Source organism: Ochotona princeps, chromosome 4 (assembly GCF_030435755.1).
Source record: "Ochotona princeps isolate mOchPri1 chromosome 4, mOchPri1.hap1, whole genome shotgun sequence".
NCBI lineage: Eukaryota > Metazoa > Chordata > Mammalia > Lagomorpha > Ochotonidae > Ochotona > Ochotona princeps.
In genome coordinates, this window is record NC_080835.1 from 80,205,148 (window position 1) to 80,226,343 (window position 21,196).

The following is a 21,196-nucleotide window of genomic DNA, read 5'->3' on the forward strand; positions in this document are numbered from 1 at the left end:
CGGCAGCGTGGCCTAGCGGCTAGAGTCCTCTCCTTGAAAGCCCCGGGATCCCATATGGGGCCGGTTCTAATCCCGGCAGCTCCACTTCCCATCCAGCTCCCTGCTTGTGGCCTGGGAAAGCAGTTGAGGATGGCCCAATGCACTGGGACCCTGCACCCGCATGGGAGACCCGGAAGAGGTTCCAGGTTCCCGGCTTCGGATCAGTGTGCACCGGCCCATTACGGCTCACTTGGGGAGTGAATCACCGGACGGAAGATCTTCCTCTCTGTCTCTCCTCCTCTGTGTATATCTGGCTGTAATAAAATGAATAAATCTTTAAAAAAAAAAATCACTTCTGAAAGGGCCATGGTCAAAACTTTTAACACTATAGCTTACAGAAAAAAAATGATGAGATTTCAAAAAGTTTATGGAAAATTAGAATTCAAAGTGCAATTTTAGGGCCATTGCGATGACTCAAAAAGGCTAATCCTCCTCTGATTAGCACCAGCATCTCATCTGGGCGCCAGTTCGTGTCCTGGCTGCTCCTCTTCCCATCCAGCTCCCTGCGCATGGCCTGGGAAAGTAGCGGAGAACAGCCCAAGCCCTTGGGCCCCTGCACCCACGTAGGAGACCCAGAGAAGAATCCTGGCTCCTGGCTTCGGATTGGCTCAGCTCTGGCCACACAGCCATTTGGGGAATGAATCAATCAATGAAAGATATCTCTGTCTCTCCTCTTCTCTATAAAATTGCCTTTGGGGGGGCGAGGAGGCCGAGTAGAGAGGAAAGATAAATAAATCTTTAAAATATATAAAGTACAATATTGAGGGGGGAAAATTTTTAATATATACAAAATACATAAGAAAAACTAACACATTTCAAATTTTCAGAGCAACACACACATCTCATACATTTTTTAGAAAAAGATTTATTTATTTATTTGGAAGACAGAGTTACAGAAAGAGAGAAATCTTCCATCCACTGGGTCACTCTCCAGATGGTCATAATTGCCAGAACTGAGTCAGCTCAAAGCCAAAAACCAGGAGCTTCTTCTGGGTCTCCCTTTCAGAAGCAATGGCCAAGGATTTGTGCCATCCTCATCTGCTTTCCCAGGCAGGGAACCAGATCAGAAGTAGAGCAGCCAGGACTTGAGCCACTACCCACATGGGATGCCTACACTATAGGAAGCAGCTTTACCCACTATGCCACAGCACCAGCTCCACCTCCTACTTTAATTCCATATTGCCATGAACTTTATGAAGCACCCTCAAATATAAAAGATTATACTGTAATACCAAGTTTAGAAGAAAAATATTGCCAATGAAAAATAATATTCAAACTCGGGCATCTTTTACAAGATTACCATTGGCCATTTTACCTATTTTATGTTAAACACATCTTAAACCCGAAACTATATAAAGCATAAACTATCTCCCACACACTAACACTGTTTCTAGCAAGCTTTTATTTCAAGACTAAAAAACACTTCTGAAAAGGCCCAAGCACTGTTTTTATTCATTATGCTTGCAAGAAAAGTCTGCTTACCATGAGCCGGTTTTTAGATTTCAAAAGCACGATGAAAGATCTGGGGCTAAACAGACGTGTGAGAGGAGTAAATGTTCCTCAAAGACCTAAGTGCTAAAACGCCATACATGCAGACATTGAGGCCCCGCGTGCAAAGCCCTGCATCTGAAACAAAGCCTTGCTGTCATCACCAGTGTTACCACCACATTATATTTATGCAGTTCTTCCAAGAGTGACAGAGAACTTCTCTGCATGTTAACTTGCCATTCATTGCGCCAGTATTGTAACAGCAGGTTAAAACCATCACCTGCAATGCTGCCATCCCATACGGTAGCAAGTTCAAGTCTTAACTCCTCGACTTTCAATACATCTCCATGCTGATGCACCTGGAAAAACAGCCAAAGATGGCCCATGTGCTTGGGTCCCAACCAGCCATTAAAGATGGAGACGTAGTCAGGGCTCCAGGCTCCTGGCCTCAGCCAGCTCCAGCAGTGGCAGCTACTTAGATACCAGTAAATGGCAGATCTCTCCATCTCTGTAAACAAATCTCTTTCAAACAAATAAATCTTTTTAAAAATGTTAATCTTAAGAGTGACCAGAAAATAGAGAAAATAAATACTGAGCCTGGCATTGTGGCACAGATATAAAGCCTCAGCCAGCAATACCAGTATCCCTATGGGGCTGGCTCGTATCTCAGCTGCTCCACGTTCCACCCAGCTTCTGTGTCTTTCTTGATCATTCTTACCTCATTAAACACGCACTCTAATACTACCAGTATCAGTGTACTTCCTTTTCTGGACCAGTAAATTTGGGGTGTGAGAAACCTAACATTCCTTAACAGCTATTTAGTACTTGCTGAGTAAACAAGTACAAATGGGCACTAGAAGTAACAACAGCAAATGAAGCAGCAGATTTGAACTCAAAAGAACTAGTCACTGGTGTAACTTTGGCTAAGATGCTTTAGCAGGATCCCTTCTGGTCTCTTACCCATGATGCAACTGTATGAGATGATCTAGCTGCCCTGAGAACGTAAAAAAAATCTACAGCACGGATTATTTATAAACTAGTTACTGTTCACAGTACAAGCATCATCAAGAGGAGAAACTGAGATGTTAGCTGGTTACATTCTGCTATCCCAGCACTTCCATCCCTCGACCCACCTCTAGTGACTCTCATACATCAGCAATACCTGTGGCAACCATATGACAAACATCATGTTACTGTAACAGAACTGTGCAGTTTGTCATGCAGATGCAAAAATCCATCAGTAAAGAATGTGAGTCCAACTGTCCCATACCTCCCATGACACCATACAAAGGAGAGCTTACTCCTGGTATAGTGCCTGTTTACAGAATATCTGAAGACTACAAATTGAGGAAAAAGTTATCTGTAGCCCAAGATCTCAGAAATATCAAACAGCGATATCATAAGGTCTCCACTGGAAAATGAAGTTTACCAGTAAATAACCAAAAAGAAACCAAGCTATATAACATACACTTAATTAACAAACTAATTAAGAACAAGGATTCATGGTAGAAACAACTGAACTGTCGACTCTATCAATTCTGTTGTAAGCAGGAAAAGAAGCAGTTTAGCCTCTTTAACAGATTTTAGAACTTAACAGATTCAGAATATAAAGAAACCTCAAAATCAGTACTGAGTCTACCTAAAATTATGCTTTCAGAAAACAGCTCAGGCTTAGGTATGTTTAACCCCATTTTATATGGCAATAAACTGGAAGCTAAAGAAGTTAAACATGGTCCAAAGTACACAGCTATTAACTGACAAAATTCAGCTCAAACCTAAGTCCAGTTACATTTTTAAAGACTATTTGCACCATTCTGGAATATCTTCCTCTCACAATCCAAATAAACAAGGAAAATGCATGTATCGTTAGCTCACCTTCATGACAACAAATGACAGCAAATTTAAACACAAACATCTACATTCTTTCTCCAAATACCTAACTCAAGCAGTCAAGAAGTCCCACACTGAAACAGCAACTATTACACTCCATTAAATAAAACGGGTGGAGTTGAGGGCAGTGGTAAAAATGAGTCAGAAAGACCTCAAGAGTTTCCTAAAGAGAAAACCTCATTCAGAAGGTTATCTTACAGGCTAGATGAGGTCCTTTACCCACTCAAATATTTGTTGGGTTTTGGGAAGCGAACAGCTGACCCACTATGCATACAGCCCCTTTGTGGTACAAGAGAAAGAAACAGGAAAGAAAATCTACAGAAACACCTGGACGGCCTGGTCTCGCAGGGAACATACTAACGCCAGCTCTGGAAACTCAACGTGGCATCTGCCAGCAGGACAGTCATCAGCTACGTGAGGTTTAAGAAATTGTGCCAAGGTAAGTTACAATATACAACCTGTGGACAGAGTACGTATCTCTGATGAGTTTTGGAACTGAGCATATTAATGATCATCTGTGTAAGTGATATGCTACACATATCATTGGGAGTCTTCTGTATTTACCCAGGCCAGTACATACTAAATGGCAAGAACACACCCTAGCCCAAGATTCATTCCTGCTTCACTTACACCTTCAGATTCTTTTCCCTTGAAATCATTAGTAAAGTTTAATACTGAATATGGTAGACAGTTTCTCAAAAGACTTCCAACAATCCGCACCTGCTGGTACTCACATCTTCTGTGAGCTCTTCAACACACCAAACAGAGCTAATGTGTACAAAATAATACGAACGCTAGATAAGACAGAAAAGCAGCAATGTGACTTCCAAGTGAACCAACAGATGGAAGAGACATTTCTTCCTCCCTCCATCTTCCATCTGTCACTGTCTTTCAAATAAGTAAATCTTAAAAGAGAGAGAGAGAGAGAGAGAGAGAGATAAAGAGATACGAGAAACTACACAAAATCATGGAGCACTGGTCAGAAGGAACAGAAAAAGGTAGGCTGGATGAACAGCACAGGCCCAAGAAGTCAGTGTCTTCTGCAGAGTAAAGCAGAGGCCTAAGGCAGGTAACATGTCTTCTCTGTTTTAAAGCGGCCTCTACCTGCTAACCAGCAGACGGGAGAGCCACAGCAGTGGGAAGGCACCTGGGAAACAGGAACCCTCTAAGCAACTTCAGCACCCTATCCACCTCCTCATTTTATGCCTGTTCCTCACCAAGTCAAAACGCAACAGAAGAGGTTTTTTGACCCTTTATTAAGCCTTCCAATCCAAGGTATGGAAGGCGCCGGAATGCCCTCTAGGGAAGCATCTGTCTCCTCCTGGGAGAAGCAGAATGAAGAGAGGGTCTTCCCAACCAACACAACAAGATGCCCAGGATCACTAGCCACCAGCAAAAGGCAAATGAAAAACCACAGTGAGGTTGCACCTCATCCCAGTCAGAATGTTTATCATTGAAAAAGCAAAAAACAATAATGCTGGCAAGGTTGTGGGAGGAAGGGTACCCCACTCCACTGTTTATAAGAACGTAAACTGATAAAAAACCATTAGGGAAAACAATATGAAAATTCCTCGGAAACCTGAAAATAGACCTACCATATGATCTGCAAATTTACCCAAAGGGAATGCAACCAGCATAGGTAGCAGCTCAACTCCTAATTGGCAAGATCTGGAAACAACCCAGATGCCCATCAAGCATTGACTGGATAAACACATTGTGGTGTGTAGGCACATATACAAATGGAATACTACCCAGGTATAGAACAAGAACAAAATCTTTTCACAACAAAATGGATGTAATTGGAGATTGTTATGCTTACTGAAATCAGCCAGTCCAAAAAGCCAAATGTTTTCCCTGATTTTTGGTAACAAATACACAAAGTAAAAAAGAAAAAAACAGAAAGATAAGAACAAAACTGAAATTTTGTGGTTTCATTACTGTTTATAGCCTTTGTCTACAATCTTGAGGAACACTGGTTTTTCTATTGCTGAATTCTTTATTTAGCACAGGGCTAAGCTTTAAATATAAGCAAACTGAGGGCCCAGTATAATAGTTCAGTGGCTAAATCCTCACTATGCACATGCCGGGATCCCTTACTGGCACAGGTTCAAGTCCTGGCAGCTCCACTTCCCATCTAGCTCCCTGCCTGTGGCCTGGGAAAGCAGAGAGGATGGCCCAAAGCCTTAGGCTCCTGCACCCACATGGGAGACCTGGAAGAAACTGAAGGCTCCTGGCTTCAAACCAGCTCAGCTCTGGCCATTCCAGCCATTTGGAAAGTGAAGCAGGGGATGGGAGACCTTTCTCTCTGCCTCTCTTTATTTGTAAATTTGCTTTTCCAATAAAAATAAATAAATCTTAAAGTGTGTGTGGGGCGGGGGGGGACCTGAAAGCTTTGTAAAAAGAAAAATGAGGGCCCAGTGCAGTAGCCTAGCGGCTAAAGTCCTCACCTTGCACACTTGGGATCCCACATGAGTGCTGGTTCATATCCCGGCTGCTCCACTTTCCTTCCAGCTTCCTGCCTGTGGCCTGGGAAAGCAGTAGAGCATAGTCCAAAGCCTTGGGATGCTGCATCCATGTGGAAAACCCAGAAGAAGAATCTAGCTCCTGGCTTCGAATCAGCTCAGCTCCGCTGTTACGGCTATTTGGGGAGTGAGCCAGTGCTTGGAAGATCTTTTCCTCTGTCTCTCCTTCACTCTGTAAATCTGATTTTCCAATAATAAAAAATAAATAAATAAACCTTAAAATAAACAAAGAAAGAAAAAGTTAGAAAGGAAGGAGAGAGGGTAGGAGTAAGAGATGGAGGGAGGGCAGGGTGAGAAGTAACATTATGCTCTTAAAACTATAAATTAAATACATGAACTATGCCCACATCAAACCAAATTCTTTAAAATTTTAAAAAGAGAAAGGTTCCAAAATCTAAACCAAAAGAATGAAAGAAATACAAACATTCATTAGTTCAGATTAGATCCTACAGCTAATTTAGACACAGTAAGCTTTGGTAAGTTAATGCTCAAGGAAATTGTCTTCCCACTGTTTTATTTCAACTTACAAACCACCCAAAGACATTACTTAAAAATTCTCACTGACTCCTTAAAATGCTAGCATTCTCCACCAACAAACTACAAACTCTAGCCAAGTTATCAGAAATTCTGTTTGCAGCTTCCTGTTTGCTGTCCTCAAGATCAACACACTAGTCTTATGCAATTGAAAGCTTTGGCCTCTGCTGCCCCCTCGTGGAACAACTTCGCTTACTTTCCTGAATTTCTCATAATTTCTGAGAGCAACAAAGTGCAGCCAAGAAATAGAGTCACACACAAATATTGCTGAGATTATTTTCCTTATCTTCTTCTACTATTCTGGAAAAGAATAAAATCATGAGTAAATTCCCACAGCACTTGAAAAATAAAGCTTATCTGATTTGTACCTACTTTCAAGCTCCCAAATTTTTAGTTTTCAACTTGGCATTAAACAAGTTAGCAATAACAGTTTAGTTTTCGGAATACCACCTTGAGACATAAACAGAACTACTTGCAAGTGACATAACTTATCACTCGTCGGAGTATACAAAGTTAAATCCATTTCCCTCGCCTCACTGGTCTAAAAGGGCGATCACGTTATTATGTAATGCAATGGTTAAGGAAATGGAGGAAGATTTCTGAAATGCTACGGATCAAGAGTTTCAGACAGAGGACTAAATTAAGACAGAGTAAGTACTTAATGCATCAAGTACCTGAATCATCATTTTGTTTTAAGAAAAAAACAAGTCTCTCAACCTCGGTTACTTTGCTAATGAATTTATTTTTCTGTATTCAGACTTAACAAGTTCAATGAAAAAAAACAAAAACTATCTGGCAACTTGGCTTTAATTACAACCTGACACACAAGTTTTAATTACTACCAAATCTCAATTTAGCCTTTGTTCACTCAATTATTCAGTCTCATGGCCATGAAACTTTCTAATTATCTCTGAGTCCATTAAATGACAACTTTTTAACTACCAGAGAAAAAGTAAGCATTATATATGCCAAACTTTACACTGAGTACATACAGAAAATAATCAATTCAAAATATACTTAACTGGTTACCAAATATAAGTTTAGTAGTTTGATTTACTCTGGGCCCAGCATGATGAATCAGTAACTAAAATCCTTGCCTTGCTTGTGCCAGGATCCCATGGTTTAGATTTTGGAACCTTTCTCTTTTTAAAATTTTAAAGAATTTGGTTTGATGTGGGCATAGTTCATGTATTTAATTTATAGTTTTAAGAGCATAATGATACTTCTCACCCTGCTCTCCCTCCATCTCTTACTCCTGTCCTGGCTGCTCCACTTCCCATCCAGCTCCCTGTTTGTGGCCTGGGAAAGCAGTAGAGGACGGCCCAAAATCTTGGGACCCTGAAACCACATGGTAAACTGAGAGGTCCCTGGCTTCTAGCTTTGGATCAGCTCAGCTCTGGCCCCTGCAACCACTTGGGGAACAAAGCAGTGAATTGAAGATCTCTGTCTCTGTATTCCTTCTCTCTGTAAATCTGACTTTCCAATAAAAGTAAATAAATCATTAAAAAAGAAAAGGAAAGAAAAAAAGAAAACAAACAAAACTTATTCCGTGAGAAAATACAGTAAAAGCATTTTGGGGGCACAGCGCTACAGCTCAGCAGTTAAATCCTTACCCTGCATGTGCCGGGATCCCATATGGGAGTCAGTTCATGTCCCAGCTGTCCACTTCCCATCCAGCTCCCTGCTTGTGGCCTGGGAAAGAAGTCAAGGATGGGACCCTGCACCCACATGGCAGACCCAGTAAAAGCCCCTGGCTCCTGGCTTCAGATCAGCTCAGCTCTGGCCATTGTGAGGGAATGAACCAGCGGATGGAAGACCTTTATTTTTGTCTTTCCTTCTCTGTAAATCTGCCTTTACAATCAAAATAAATAAATCTTTAAACATACATATTTTTTTTCAAATTTGCATTCTCTCTAGACACAATCCCCAGGATGCTGTCCTCAAGCTTCTTTTCCACACTGTGCTAAGATCCGACTGAATGCTCACAGTAAACATGCTCAGTCATGAACTGTATTAAGTTTTCAACTTTCCAGAACCACAATCTCCAAGATATTTCCACTTCAGGGACCATCTGACATTATCCTAAGATGTCAGGAGAACTTGAATCACTGTTAGTCACATGTTTTAAGGCAGTAAATCTGCTCTGCCCGCACCCACACTGCTTGCACTTCCAGAAGACATGGAAGTCCCGGCCTAATACGCTTGAGACACCTGAACCATGCAGCAGCCATAGGACCACAAAAGGCAGAGGTGTGCACGGGCCCACGTATTCAAATACCACAAGTTTACCGAGGAGAATTAAAGAGATTCACTCTACCAACCACCACTGACAACATCTTCCAAGATCTCTGTGGATAATAATCCAAAACATACTCAGTGCACTAACCACACCTGAGACACTACATATCTTTCCTTATACACGGAAGGCAGATAGGCTGCCATTCTTCTCCTGCTCCATGTTACGCAGATACCAAAAGGAAACAGAATCTTTGTACACAATGCCATACACAGAATCTACCAATTCTATTACAGGTTCAAAATATGGCGATTAAGCCTTACTTTTAAAACTTCTAGTACAAAAAAACTCATGTTATAATTGTCTGCCATCATTCTACTATTTCCTTCCCTTTTAAAATTAAGGGGAAAATTACATTTAAGTGAGGACATTTGCATTACAATCATGTTAAAACAGCCCACAATAAATGTTTAAACCAATTCAACACCTTTAAATCATCAGACAATTAAACACTCATTTTATGAAAATCAGACAAAAACAAAGAGTTCTACTTCTTGTACCGTTACAGGAGAACATAAAAACCTTCACTTTCATTGAAGCAAAAAAGTCACCACAAACAAAAAATACGTTTTATTTTTTCTTTTAAAGACATCTAACATTTATGAATGGATAGAAATGTAAAAACTACACTTAGGGACCAGCACTATGGTACAAGTTAAACTGCTGCTTGCAACACTGGCATCCCCTGTCAGAGTGTAGTTTGAGTATCAGCCCCTCCACTTCATATCCGGCTCCTTAATATAATTTAGAAAGCAGAGGAGGATGGCCCAAGTCCTTGCGCCCCTGTCATGCACACAGAACACACGGGATGGAGTCTCTGTCTCCTGGCTTCCTCTTGGCCCAACCCTACCCCTTGCAGCTATTTGGATGGGAGATGACTCAATCAATCCTCTGTGTTCATCATACAAATTTTAATTTAAAAAAAAACCTGAACCTCAAAGGGAATGCCTAGATAAGGCAGAATTAGAGCAAACTTTAACCCCTGATGTGGTGGGTGCAGGGCAAGTGGGAAAGCTCATCTGCCAGAGAGGCACCGTCCTTGCTTAGAGGGAAATTTAAAATTTGGGGCCAAAAAAGCATATCATCCCCAGAAAAGATTTAAGCTGTAGCTTGAAACAAGAAGCAACACAGTTGGTTCAATTAGTTCAATACTGATCCATGTTGTCAGGAGCCAGTGATTCAGAACACCCATCTGTGCCTGATCACAATTAAACAAAACGTGGATGTGATGAACATTCAGTTTACTTCCAGTTCTTAACCACCACAAACACCACCAGCAAGTCAAGCATCTTTACTAAAATTCTTCATCTTATTAAGATTAGTGTCCAGACGACCAATTTCTGGATGCAGAATTAATGAGGTAAAAGAAATCGCTCTAAGGCTTTTGGCAACTATTAACCAGTCATAATCCCACCAGCAGCATACAGTTCCCAGCTCCTCTGTAACCTCTGACACGGACAATCATGCAACCCTCTGCACTCAGAACCCCTCTGTGCCTTTGGTCTCCAAGTGCTGTGCTTGCTGTTGTCTTTTCTAAACAGTCACCACAGCTCTGAACAAACAGCATACTTCTAGGGGAAATGAGGAGAGGAGGCCAAGGAAAGAAGAGGGAGTACCTGGGGATGGCCACTAGCGATGCTTCCAATTTTTGTTAGGAAGAAAGAGGGAAAAAATTATCACAGCAAACCATCCCATATCCTAGTAGAGCCTTTACCAAAGAGAGCAAGATGTCCCCTCAAGCAGCCAGACTGCCTGGGCTTCAAGCTGGCTCAGGAAGCCATGAGCATTCCAACATTCCAAAGCCTGAGTTCCCCCACCTGAAAACAGAGGTCACCAGGTTCAGTGAGAAAACAGTGAGCAGTTTTGTGAAGAGTTAGTAAAATGAAAAACAAACTAAAACCAAAAAATGTAAGATTTATTGATTTTTCTGGACACTAGTGCATTTTTTAAAAAATATTTGTTTTGATTGTAGAGGCAAATTTTCAAAGAGAAGGAAAGACAAAAAGATTTTCCACCCACTGGCTCACTCCCCAAATGGCCATGGCAGCCAGAGCTGAGCCAATCTAAAGTCAGCAGCCAGGAACCTCCTCCAGGTCTCCCATGTGGGAATAGGATCCCAAGGTTTTGATCTTATCTCTACTGCTTTCCCAGGCCACAAGCCCGGAGCTGGATGGGAAATGAACAGCCAGGACACAAACCAGCACCCATATAAGATCCTAACACGTGCAAGGCTAGGATTTTAGCCACTGAGCCATCACACCAGCCCAGTGATACAACCTATAACAGGTGACAGGCTGCTTTCAACCCATTCCACAAGATGCCAAAACCACATTTACGTACCAGAATGTCTCTGTTCTTTGAGTAGGGGCAACATGTTTTATTATTAGGAGAATACCAAAAGCAAGAAATGAACCTTCACACTCACCTGGCTGTTCTACCTGCTCTGTGAATATAAGTGTTGGCATCCTCTGGACAGTCAAACTGAAGAACCCAATTCACAGCTGGAAAATCTGTAAAAAAGGAATTTTAAGTTAAGAAAAAACAATTCCCTGCCTTACGGTTTTCATTTTAAAATATTGCCTGCCAGGGTTTTCGATCACATCAAGCTGACAGATATCAACTGGTAAAATTAATTGCATGAGCCAAAAAGTAATAAAAACTATTCTTTGACAAAGTAAACCTAAATTAATGACAGTATTTGAATGTGAAGATTATATGACACAAAGGAGACAGATTGCTCTATGTCAGACAAATAATGAAACACCCTTGTATCTAATAACCTCGAAGAGCCACTTTTCATGAAGTTACAGTGAATTGCAAAACTGGTTTCTATATTTAACTGAAGGTTTACTTATCTGCTATTCGCACTCCTGTCTGAATTAATGTTATCTTCCCAGTCCCCTCCCTCTGTTTCCCAGTAGGAAACACACCATATATAAACATCTGACTATCGTAGGATCCATTCATTATCAGAGAATCCTGCTTTTTCAACTTGTTAAGAAGTAACTTCAGTCAATCATGGATTTTGCTACAAAAATTTCGGATTAATTTCACTCCAAAGGACCACCTAAAAAAGACACTAGAAGATGATGATGCAAGCATCAAAACTGTCACTAAGTCATACACAGCTATTCACGAAGTTAAATTTGAGTATGAGAAGGAAGAACCAAGAAAAACAGAATAAAGCTATCTGAAATCACTGTCTCAGCATTTGAAGAAATCAGGCATTTCTCGTGCTTTAATATTCCTTAGATGATTCTGTAGGCGCACTAAAATTCAATGCCGTAATTATCATGAAATTAAGGGCAGAAAAATTGCAAATGTTACAAAAGTTTCACTGACAAACTCTTAATGTTAATCAACCATTACCAATTTATTTGAATATATCAGACTTTAACAAGATAAACTTTACAAGCAAATTATGTTTCACATGATCATATAAATTTCTCCCTAAGAAGTTTCCTCACCTAGGCCCCTGGCAGCGATATCAGTAGCAAACAGCACTGCAGCTTTCTTGCGGACAAATTCATTATAGACTTCCATTCTTCTCATCTGTTGCTGTCGACCATGGAGGGCAAGGATGGAGATACCAGGACGCAGCCGACAGAACACTCGGTACAGATACTGAACCTGGACATGGACAGGAAAAGCAGCTTCTTATTTCCAAATGCCAACACTGAAGTTTACAACAGGAACAACAAAAATGTTTAAGCAACACAAATGCCACCAATAAAAATTATTTTAACAAAATGTGACTCTGAGAAAGGGAAATGCAGTCTAGGGTCATGGTCTTCAATTCTGCTCACATACTCTGTAAGATTACTTCCAAATGCTCTTCTTACATCTAAATTAACAGTTAAAATCTGTCCAAATTTGCAGTCTGAAGAACAGAATTTCTTACAATGTTATTTTAAACTTTCCTATCAATATATCCAATGGATTATAAACAGCAGAATTACCTGATGCCTCATCCAAACAACCAAAAAGTATGGAGAAACTCCTTTCCTTTTTATTTCTATTTCCTGTCACCAGAAAACAACATATGAACTTCTGAGTCTGGAAGTCTTTCATTGGTCATATTAACATGCCATGTGGTAGAAAATTATCAATTACCCATTCAGAAGCTATACTAACTTCTCACACTGACCAAGTATTTCATACGGTACAGAGCCAAGCACACAAGAAATGTTAGGACTAGACAAACAATTGCTAGCTAGACATAAGTATTTCTAAGTACAGCGCAATATATTGCACTATAGGGAACAGATTGCTTCCATTTCTCTTTAAGTGCTCTTAAAAGAATACAAAGCACTGCTTCACTGAAGCCAAACTCATTTTATTCCTATTTATTTTTTCTGTTCTGATAAATTCAGCAAAGGAACTTAGAGTTTAACTCTGAATTGTTATAAATTCATGCCTAAATTAATCACAATAAATGCCTAAATCACTAAGTAAATGCCTAAATCACTAAATAAATGCCTAAATTAATCACTATCAAATATCACCTAAAATCTGAAATAATCAGCCAACAGTCCCACTAAAATCTTTCTTCAAGTTAAGAATGGGAAACTACCAGGGGCACAGAGTAACGATTACAGGGGTCAATGACTTTCTCAATAGCAATACTCTAGTGCCAGGAGGGTTCTCCTGAGTGAGGACAAAGCACCAGTAAGCGTAAAGATCAGGGCACAAATACTTTTCTTTCATAAAGACAGAAAAAGCATCATCACAAAAGGAGAGCTGGGAGAGGAAAGCCCACAGACCCATCAGCCTCAAGAACAGAGCTTAGGACAATTAATTAAATTCAGGTCTGAAAATCTTCCCATGCTCTGCGTATCTTTAAAATTAATACTGACCTTAACTTTCTGCTCTTTAGCAACAGGTGCAAGACCTCAGTGGACTGAAAACATGTAGGTCCCTTTTCTGTATGGGGTTTAATTTAATTTGAAATCTTCAGGTTTAACACTTACCTTAATCCTACAGAACCCCAAATATTTCCCCAGTTAGAATGAAGGGATGCAGGACAGGCATTCTGGACAGATTAGCATGGCAAAGAGGCACAGTAATAAGTGCTGCGTTCAGATTCATATTAACAGAGGAGAAGGGAGAAGGCCGATGGTGAGGGCCACTATCTTCTGGACATCATTAGCACATAAGACAATACTGAAGACACACACTTTCTGCCCTCATGGAGTTCTACAGGCTCATCCACACTGTCTTCCCACAAACCAGAGTCTCCTCATCTACAGATCCCTGACCACAACCAGCACTGCATTTCCCACAAAATCATTACTTTTTCTCTTATAAACACAAGCCATAATACTTTATTTCTTGATTTCTCATAGCTCTTTTACTTTGAAACTCATTATAAAGGTAAATGGACTGCAGACCATGTCAGCATCCAATAAGGATGGAGAGCGTAGGGATGACCGAGGACCAGGGGGAAGGAGTCAGAGAAGAGGAGAAGATGGATGAGATAAGTGTTTCAGGCTTTCCTCCTATACGGGGGTGGGTGGGGTCTGCTTATAATCAAATTATTAATCTAGCTGAAATTTATTTGAAGAAGAAGAATTCAACAAGAATTAACTAAAAAAAAAAAGCAGTACCTACCTCTTTGCAACTGGAGAAAAACACAATACTCTTCTTCTTCAGGTGGCTTCTCAAAAACGAGTATAGCACACTTATTTTTTGCGGCAGCTCACACACTATATAGTTCTGTTCCAAAGTGGCAGGAGTGCTTATTAGAATTAAAAAGGAAGAAAAATTAAAACTATGCCAAGCAAACAAAAAGTTTATTTATGGCATATCTGAAAAATACACAAAAAGATCTTCCCTACTGTCCTTTCAGAAGTGAAAACAATGCATCACCCTAAAGAGAGAAATGGCTGAACAAGACACAACTGACCTAACTTTAGTGCTTTGGGATATGAAAAAAAAAAAGAAAGGACCACATTTCCAGGGTCCTGGCTGATTAAGATTTTCAGTAAAGAAGTGAAAACACAACAAAACCTCCATGGTACAGAGACACTACAGCAGTCAGCCATGTGAGGGGCCGCCTGCCTCCTGTGAGCCACCAACTTACATCCACCAAGGAAGGAATCACCGTTTGCAGTTTCCGTTAAGAGGGATTGCCCCGGTCACCCACTGACTTTTACTCTGGCCTGGGGAACTGACAGGTCTGAGCAACCACTAAGCTTGGGGCAGGGAAGCTGCGTCAGTTCTTTCCCCTCTGCCACCCCGACAGAGAGCCATTCTTGGAAGTGAGACTCATGCAGCTTGCCTCTGTTCCTCTCCTATCAACATCACGGTCAGAATTAGGGCACCGCATGACACAAAAGACAAATCCTCAGCATCCTGCCAACTGTGCGAGTTTAGGAGCATCAGCCCCAGAGCTACGCTCATGAACTCTACAGGAGCCAGGGGGACTCACCTGAGATGCTGGGATCAGCACCAGAAGCAGCCCATAGGAAAGTTTGCTCCCACCTTGGGATGCCTGAGCAACAACCCCACTACAGTCTGCAACACTGTGACTATAAGCTCTACATTTCTCAATGCCACTGTAACCTACCACCTCTCTGGGCCCACACTCTACACAGCAGAAATCTCCTCTATACCTCACAGTCACTCTGTAGGACTGGAGCAGAACCCTAGTCCCAAGACCTACAATGCTCACACTAGGGGACTATAAGCCAAAGCACTTGGACTCCCCTAGCAGGACCTGAGGACCACAGTCACAGAGCCACACCACTGAGTGCCACGAGTCCTGGAATCACTCAAGCTTACCAGCTGGAACAACAGAGCAGTCATTTTCGTCTTCCTCAGCACTAAAAACAAGACCCCGGCTACCACAATACCGGAGAGACAGAGACTGAACTGGACCAGAAATACACATCCTAGAAACCCATATTCTTCTCAAAGCTACACTTTCATCCCTACAAACTAAAGAACAGACCAGTGCCACATACAGACACAAATGACATTAATAAAGACAAAAGAAATCACTCAAACTATACTCCCAGGATCACCCAGAATGAAAGCCAAAGCAACAAGACAAGTGATATTCTGCATTCCAGCTGAACAATAAAGCTTTTTCCAATAAAACACACTGCACAAAGAAGGAGGGATGATTGCACCACATGCGCAAATGTTAATGTTGGAGCACAGCAAGAAACAAGAAAGCAGGATGCCCCCAAAAGAACACAACAACCCTCCAGAATTAAGTCCAAACTAAAGAAATCTGCAAAATAACAGATACAGGATTCAAAATGATTATAAGGAAATTCAGCAAGATGTAAGAGAAAACACACAGATTAAAGAAACGAGAAAATAAATGAGTAATATAAATGAAAATACTAAGGAGATAGGACTCATTATGAAGAACCAGACAGAAATACTGAAGATAAAATCTTCAATCAGGGCCCACAACAATGGTTCAATGGCTAAGAACCTCACCTTGATCTGCTGGGATCCCATATGGGCACCAGTTCCACTTCCCATCCAGCTCCCTGCCTGTGGCCTGGGAAAGCAGTCGAGGAAGACCCAAAGCCTTGGACCCTGCACCCACATGGGAGACCTGGAAGAAGCTCCTGACTTTTGATTTCAGATCGGCTCAGCTCTGCCCACTGTGGCCATTTGGAGAATGAACTCTCACTCAGGAGACACAGAAGGAATTCCACGATCCTGGCTTCACATTTCTCTGTCCCTCTCCAACTCTACCTTTCAAATAATTATAAATCTTCAAATAAATAAATCTTTAAAAAAAAGAGCAAAGTCCTCTGACCTAAAAAATACCTAAACACAATGCATAATGACCCTCCCACCAGCCCTGTAAACTATGGTTTTTAAGAACTGTATCCTGATGAAAAAATCATGCGAAAGCTGGAAATACATAAAATGAACCTAGAACACCAGAAACAAAAAGTGCAGCAAGCTGTGCCTGAAGTATTCAGTGAACAGTTCAAAGCTTCTCCTTTTAGCCAAGTTTGAGAAGGTGCAAGTACTAAATATGATGATTTCTGCAGTGAGACCTTAAGCCGTAAGCCTAAACATGCTGGCCCTAGATCCCAACATTCAAAATTATTTATCCTGAAACCCTAGAGGAATATATCAACTCCTGAACTGAGCACACTCAAAGGGAAATGATGGAGAGTAAGTGGGCAACAGTAAGCAGGAAGGTGACAGAACTGAGAAGAAAGGCTGGCAGTCTCACAGGCGCCATAAGGGGAGGGGCTGTAGTAAATAGAGGCTTGCAGCTAGGTCCAAAGAAGGCTAAGCCTAATGCATAAAGGCTACATCCCAAGACCAAGAGCAACTCTGATAAAAAGTAGCCTAGAGACCACTTATAGGCTGGAACAGAAAGTAACCTGCTCCATTATCATTTTTCCAGGCAGAAAAAAAAAAAACTTACAAAGAAAACAATCTTACAAAATATATCATCAAAAGAACAAGAGAACTGTCTGATTTTAAAAGAAGTAATGGATCCCAGAGCACCACAGATTCCTTTGACGAGGGGAAAGAAACTGCTAAGATGGCCTTTTAAAAAAAAATACGAGGGGGACCTGGCGGCGTGGCCTAGTGGCTAAAGTCCTCGCCTTGAACGCACCGGGATCCCATATGGGCGCCGGTTCTAATTCCAGCAGCCCCACTTCCCATCCAGCTCCCTGCTTGTGGCCTGGGAAAGCAGTCGAGGACGGCCCAAAGCTTTGGGACCCTGCACCCGCGTGGGAGACCCGGAAGAGGTTCCTGGTTCCCAGCTTCGGATCGGCACACACCGGCCCATTGCGGCTCACTTGGGGAATGAAACATCGGATGGAAGATCTTCCTCTCTGTCTCTCCTCCTCTCTGTATATCTGGCTTTCCAATAATAATAAAATCTTTACAAAAAAAAAAAAAACGAGGGCCCGGATTGGTAGCCTAGCAGCTAAAGTCCTCTCTGTGAACGCGTCGGGATCCCATATGGGCCCAGTTTATATCCCAGCAGCCCCACTTCCCATCCAGCTCCCTGCTTGCAGCTTGGGAAAGCAGTAGAAGATGGCCCTAAGCCTTGGGACCCTGTACCGGCGTGGGAGACCCAGAAGAGTATCTGGGCTCCTGGCTTCGGATCAGCTCAGCTCTGGCCATTGTGGCTGCTTGGGGAGTGAATTAACGGATGGAAGATTCTCTCTCTCTCTCTGACTTTGTAATAAAATAAACCTTTAAAAAATAAATAAACAAAAATATATATGAAATAAACAGACTTCAAGAAAAGTCAAAACAATTTTACTAAACAAATATGGTCTAAAATGAAATTCTTTCAACAAGAGGAAATCATTGCACCACCATGCTCTCATTTGAGAATATTAACAAGCCTAAACACTACATTAAACAACAGTGAGTAATCCAGTTTAAAACATGTGAAATGAAAATATAAGACAGTGAAGATACAAAGACAAGATGTTAAGAACCTAAACAATGAAAACAGGTTACTTAGAAAGACAAAAATAAAAATGAAAGGAGATAACAATGTAAAAATTAAAGGATGGGAAAAGATTCACTACGCAAAACTATAAATAGAAAAATGTTGTCATAGGTAGGCTAACAAACTTAACCTATAAGGCAAAAAGTATTCTTAAAGGTAAAAACATTTTATATCTATTTCCTTCAAAGAGCAAATATAATACTAAACTTCTGAATACTCAATAACTAAATATTCATACACTCAACAGCAAGCTCAAGTGTTTCTCTCAAACTTAGAATTTTTTTAAAGATTTATTTATTTTTATTAGAAGGTCAGATGCACAGAGAAAAGGGGAGACCAACAAAAAGATTTTTTTCATCTGCTGGTTCACTCCCCAAGTGGCCACAACAGCCAGAGCTGAGCCAACCTGAAGCCAGGAGCCAAGAGCTTCTTCCAGGTGTTCCACACAAGTACAGTGTCCCAACGCTTTGGACCATCCTCCATCCTCCACTGCATTCCCAGGCCACAAGTAGGGAGCTGGAAGGGAAGTGGAGCTGCCAGGATATAAACTGGGGCCCATATGGGATCCCACTGCACGCAAGGCAAGTACTTTAGCCATTAGGCTACCAAACTGAACCCTCAAACTTGGAATTGTTCATAATTCAACACAAAATTCTATTTTTAGTCACTGGAAAACAAATCATTATGAACCAAAATCAACCATTTTCACCTTAAAAGGAGATTTAGAGACGATCATCTGGCCAAAACTCAGAAGTTTATGTTCCACACCAGAGTGCCTGGGCTCAATGACTCCCTCTGGCTCCTGATTCCAGCTCTATGCTACTGCAGTTCCTGGCAGGCAGCAGTGATGCTCAAGTAACGAAATTCTTGCCACACGTGCCTACCTCTTAGCTTTAGCCTAGGCCAGCCTTGGTCCCCGTAGGGATCTGGAAGTCAAACAGCAGATGGGAGCTCTGTCTCTATGGTTATCATTCCAATCTTCAAATAGAGACCAATATCGTGGCACAAGGGTTAAGTCATTGCTTGGAATGCTTGCATCCCATGTCAGATGGCCAATTCAAGTCCTGAATGCTCGTTTCTATCCCTATTCATGTGCCTGGGAAAGCAGCAGAAGACAGCCCAAGTAGCTGGGGCCCTACCACCTGTGTGGGAGATACAAATGGAGTTCTTGGCTCCTGGCTTCCAACTGGCCCGATCCCAGCCACAAGGTCAGTGGTCAGTGAGCCAGCACATGGAAGGTCTCCTGATCTCAGTATCTTTCTCTGTCTCTTTCTCCTTCCCTTCTTCTTTGTATGGGTACCTCCCTCTCTGTCAGTTTGCCTTTCAAATAAATCTTTTAAAACTATAGATACAATTCCAATAAAGAAATCAAATCATTAGAAGTATCATTTGTATGCATATAGCAACTCACAGAAAAAGTATGTATTTCAAACAGAGAGGAAGCAACAGACAGATCTTCCATCCACTGGTTCACTCTTGAAATTCCCACAAATGCCAAGGCGGGGCCAGGTTGAAACCAGGTACCTGGAGCTTCATCCATGTCTCCCACACAGGTGGGGGGACCCAAGCACTTAAGTCATTTTATTTTTAAAGATTTATTGATTTTTATTGCAAAGTCAGATATACAGAGAGGAGCAGAGACAGAGAGAAAGATCTTCCATCTGATGATTCACTCCCCAAGTGACTGCAACAGCCGGTACTGTACCGATCCTAAGCTGGGAGCCAGGAGCTCTTCCGGGTCTCCTACGCAGGTGCAGGGTCCCAAGGCTTTGAGCTGTCCTCGACTGCCTTCCCAGGGCACAAGCAGGGAGCTGGATGGAAAGTGGGGCTGCCAGGATTAGAACCGGCGCCCATATGGGATCCTAGCACGTTCAAGGCTAGGACTTTAACCACTAGGTGACTGCGCCGGGCCCTTAAGTCATCTTTTGTTGATTTTTCCAGGTGCATTAGCAGGGAGCTGGAAGGGAAGTGAAGCATCCAGGACTCAAACTGGTGCCCACATGATGCTGCCAGCATCACAGGCAGCAGCTTAACCTGCCGCTGGTCTTGACAGTGTGTTTTCTGAGTATACTTTAATATACAACTTCAGGAAGTTCTTTTTTAAAATTTCCAGATCCTTCAGAATTTGAGAGATGCTTTATGATGTCTTAAAATATTCTTGATTATAATCTCTCATGATGTGCTAACTAAATTGGTAAGATACTCAAGGAAAAAAGTCAACAGCAACATCAGACAAACTTCCCAACACCTACTTTTATACAGTGTTCTGGTTCACTTGGAATTACCAAGTATCACTGTCATCGCCATGCAACCTGCAGCCTTGTAATCTATGTCACTAAGTACCTGCCTCTTCACACTTCTTCCAAAATCTGTTATTACAAGTGATGAGTTATGTTTCAAAAACCATTTGTAAAACAGTATTTACAAGCAGTTTTTTGTAGATCTGTGTTATATATAGACAACAGCCAATGCTATCATCTGAAAAAATTGAGGATGGGGATAATACGTACAATTCACTAATTCTGACTCCTACTTTCTAGTCTTTACATTATTAAGCTAATTGAAATCTTGGTGACCGGTAACTCAACAGTAAGCCAAGAGGAAAAAACATACGCCAAGTAACTCTTCCTATTCCACCCCCAATCCTGACAGTCAAGGTAACTAGCACTCAGATTTTACAAAGTTGACCTATTAGGATCGCCCGTGAGGATACAGGCTGCCTCTTCCCAGGCTATTTTTTAATCTTAGAAATTCATTGAACAAGGTCAAGGTGAGAAAAAAAATTATTTCCTATATTCAGGCACTTTCCAATAATATAACCCAATTCATTGTCCAACCTATTTCTTTTCAGATTGCCATTTCATAGCAAAAAAAAGTGAAAAAATCAGGGCAAGCACTGTGGCACCTTGGGATAAGCCTCTGTTTGCCAGTCAGTCCTTCAAGTTCCAACTCTCCACTCCTGGTCCAGTT

General features: G+C 41.5%; 1 protein-coding gene across 1 annotated transcript in view; it reads right to left on the reverse strand.

Moving 5' to 3' along the window:
• Positions 1–21,196, reverse strand: part of DDX10 (DEAD-box helicase 10) — a 199,562-nt gene that overhangs the window by 164,269 nt on the left and 14,097 nt on the right. The window contains exons 7-9 of the mRNA XM_004585037.4: positions 14,380–14,506; positions 12,237–12,399; positions 11,195–11,279 (exon numbers count right to left, since the gene is read on the reverse strand). Of these exons, the coding sequence (XP_004585094.2) occupies positions 11,195–11,279; positions 12,237–12,399; positions 14,380–14,506 (375 nt within the window). The remainder of the gene's footprint in view (positions 1–11,194; positions 11,280–12,236; positions 12,400–14,379; positions 14,507–21,196) is intronic.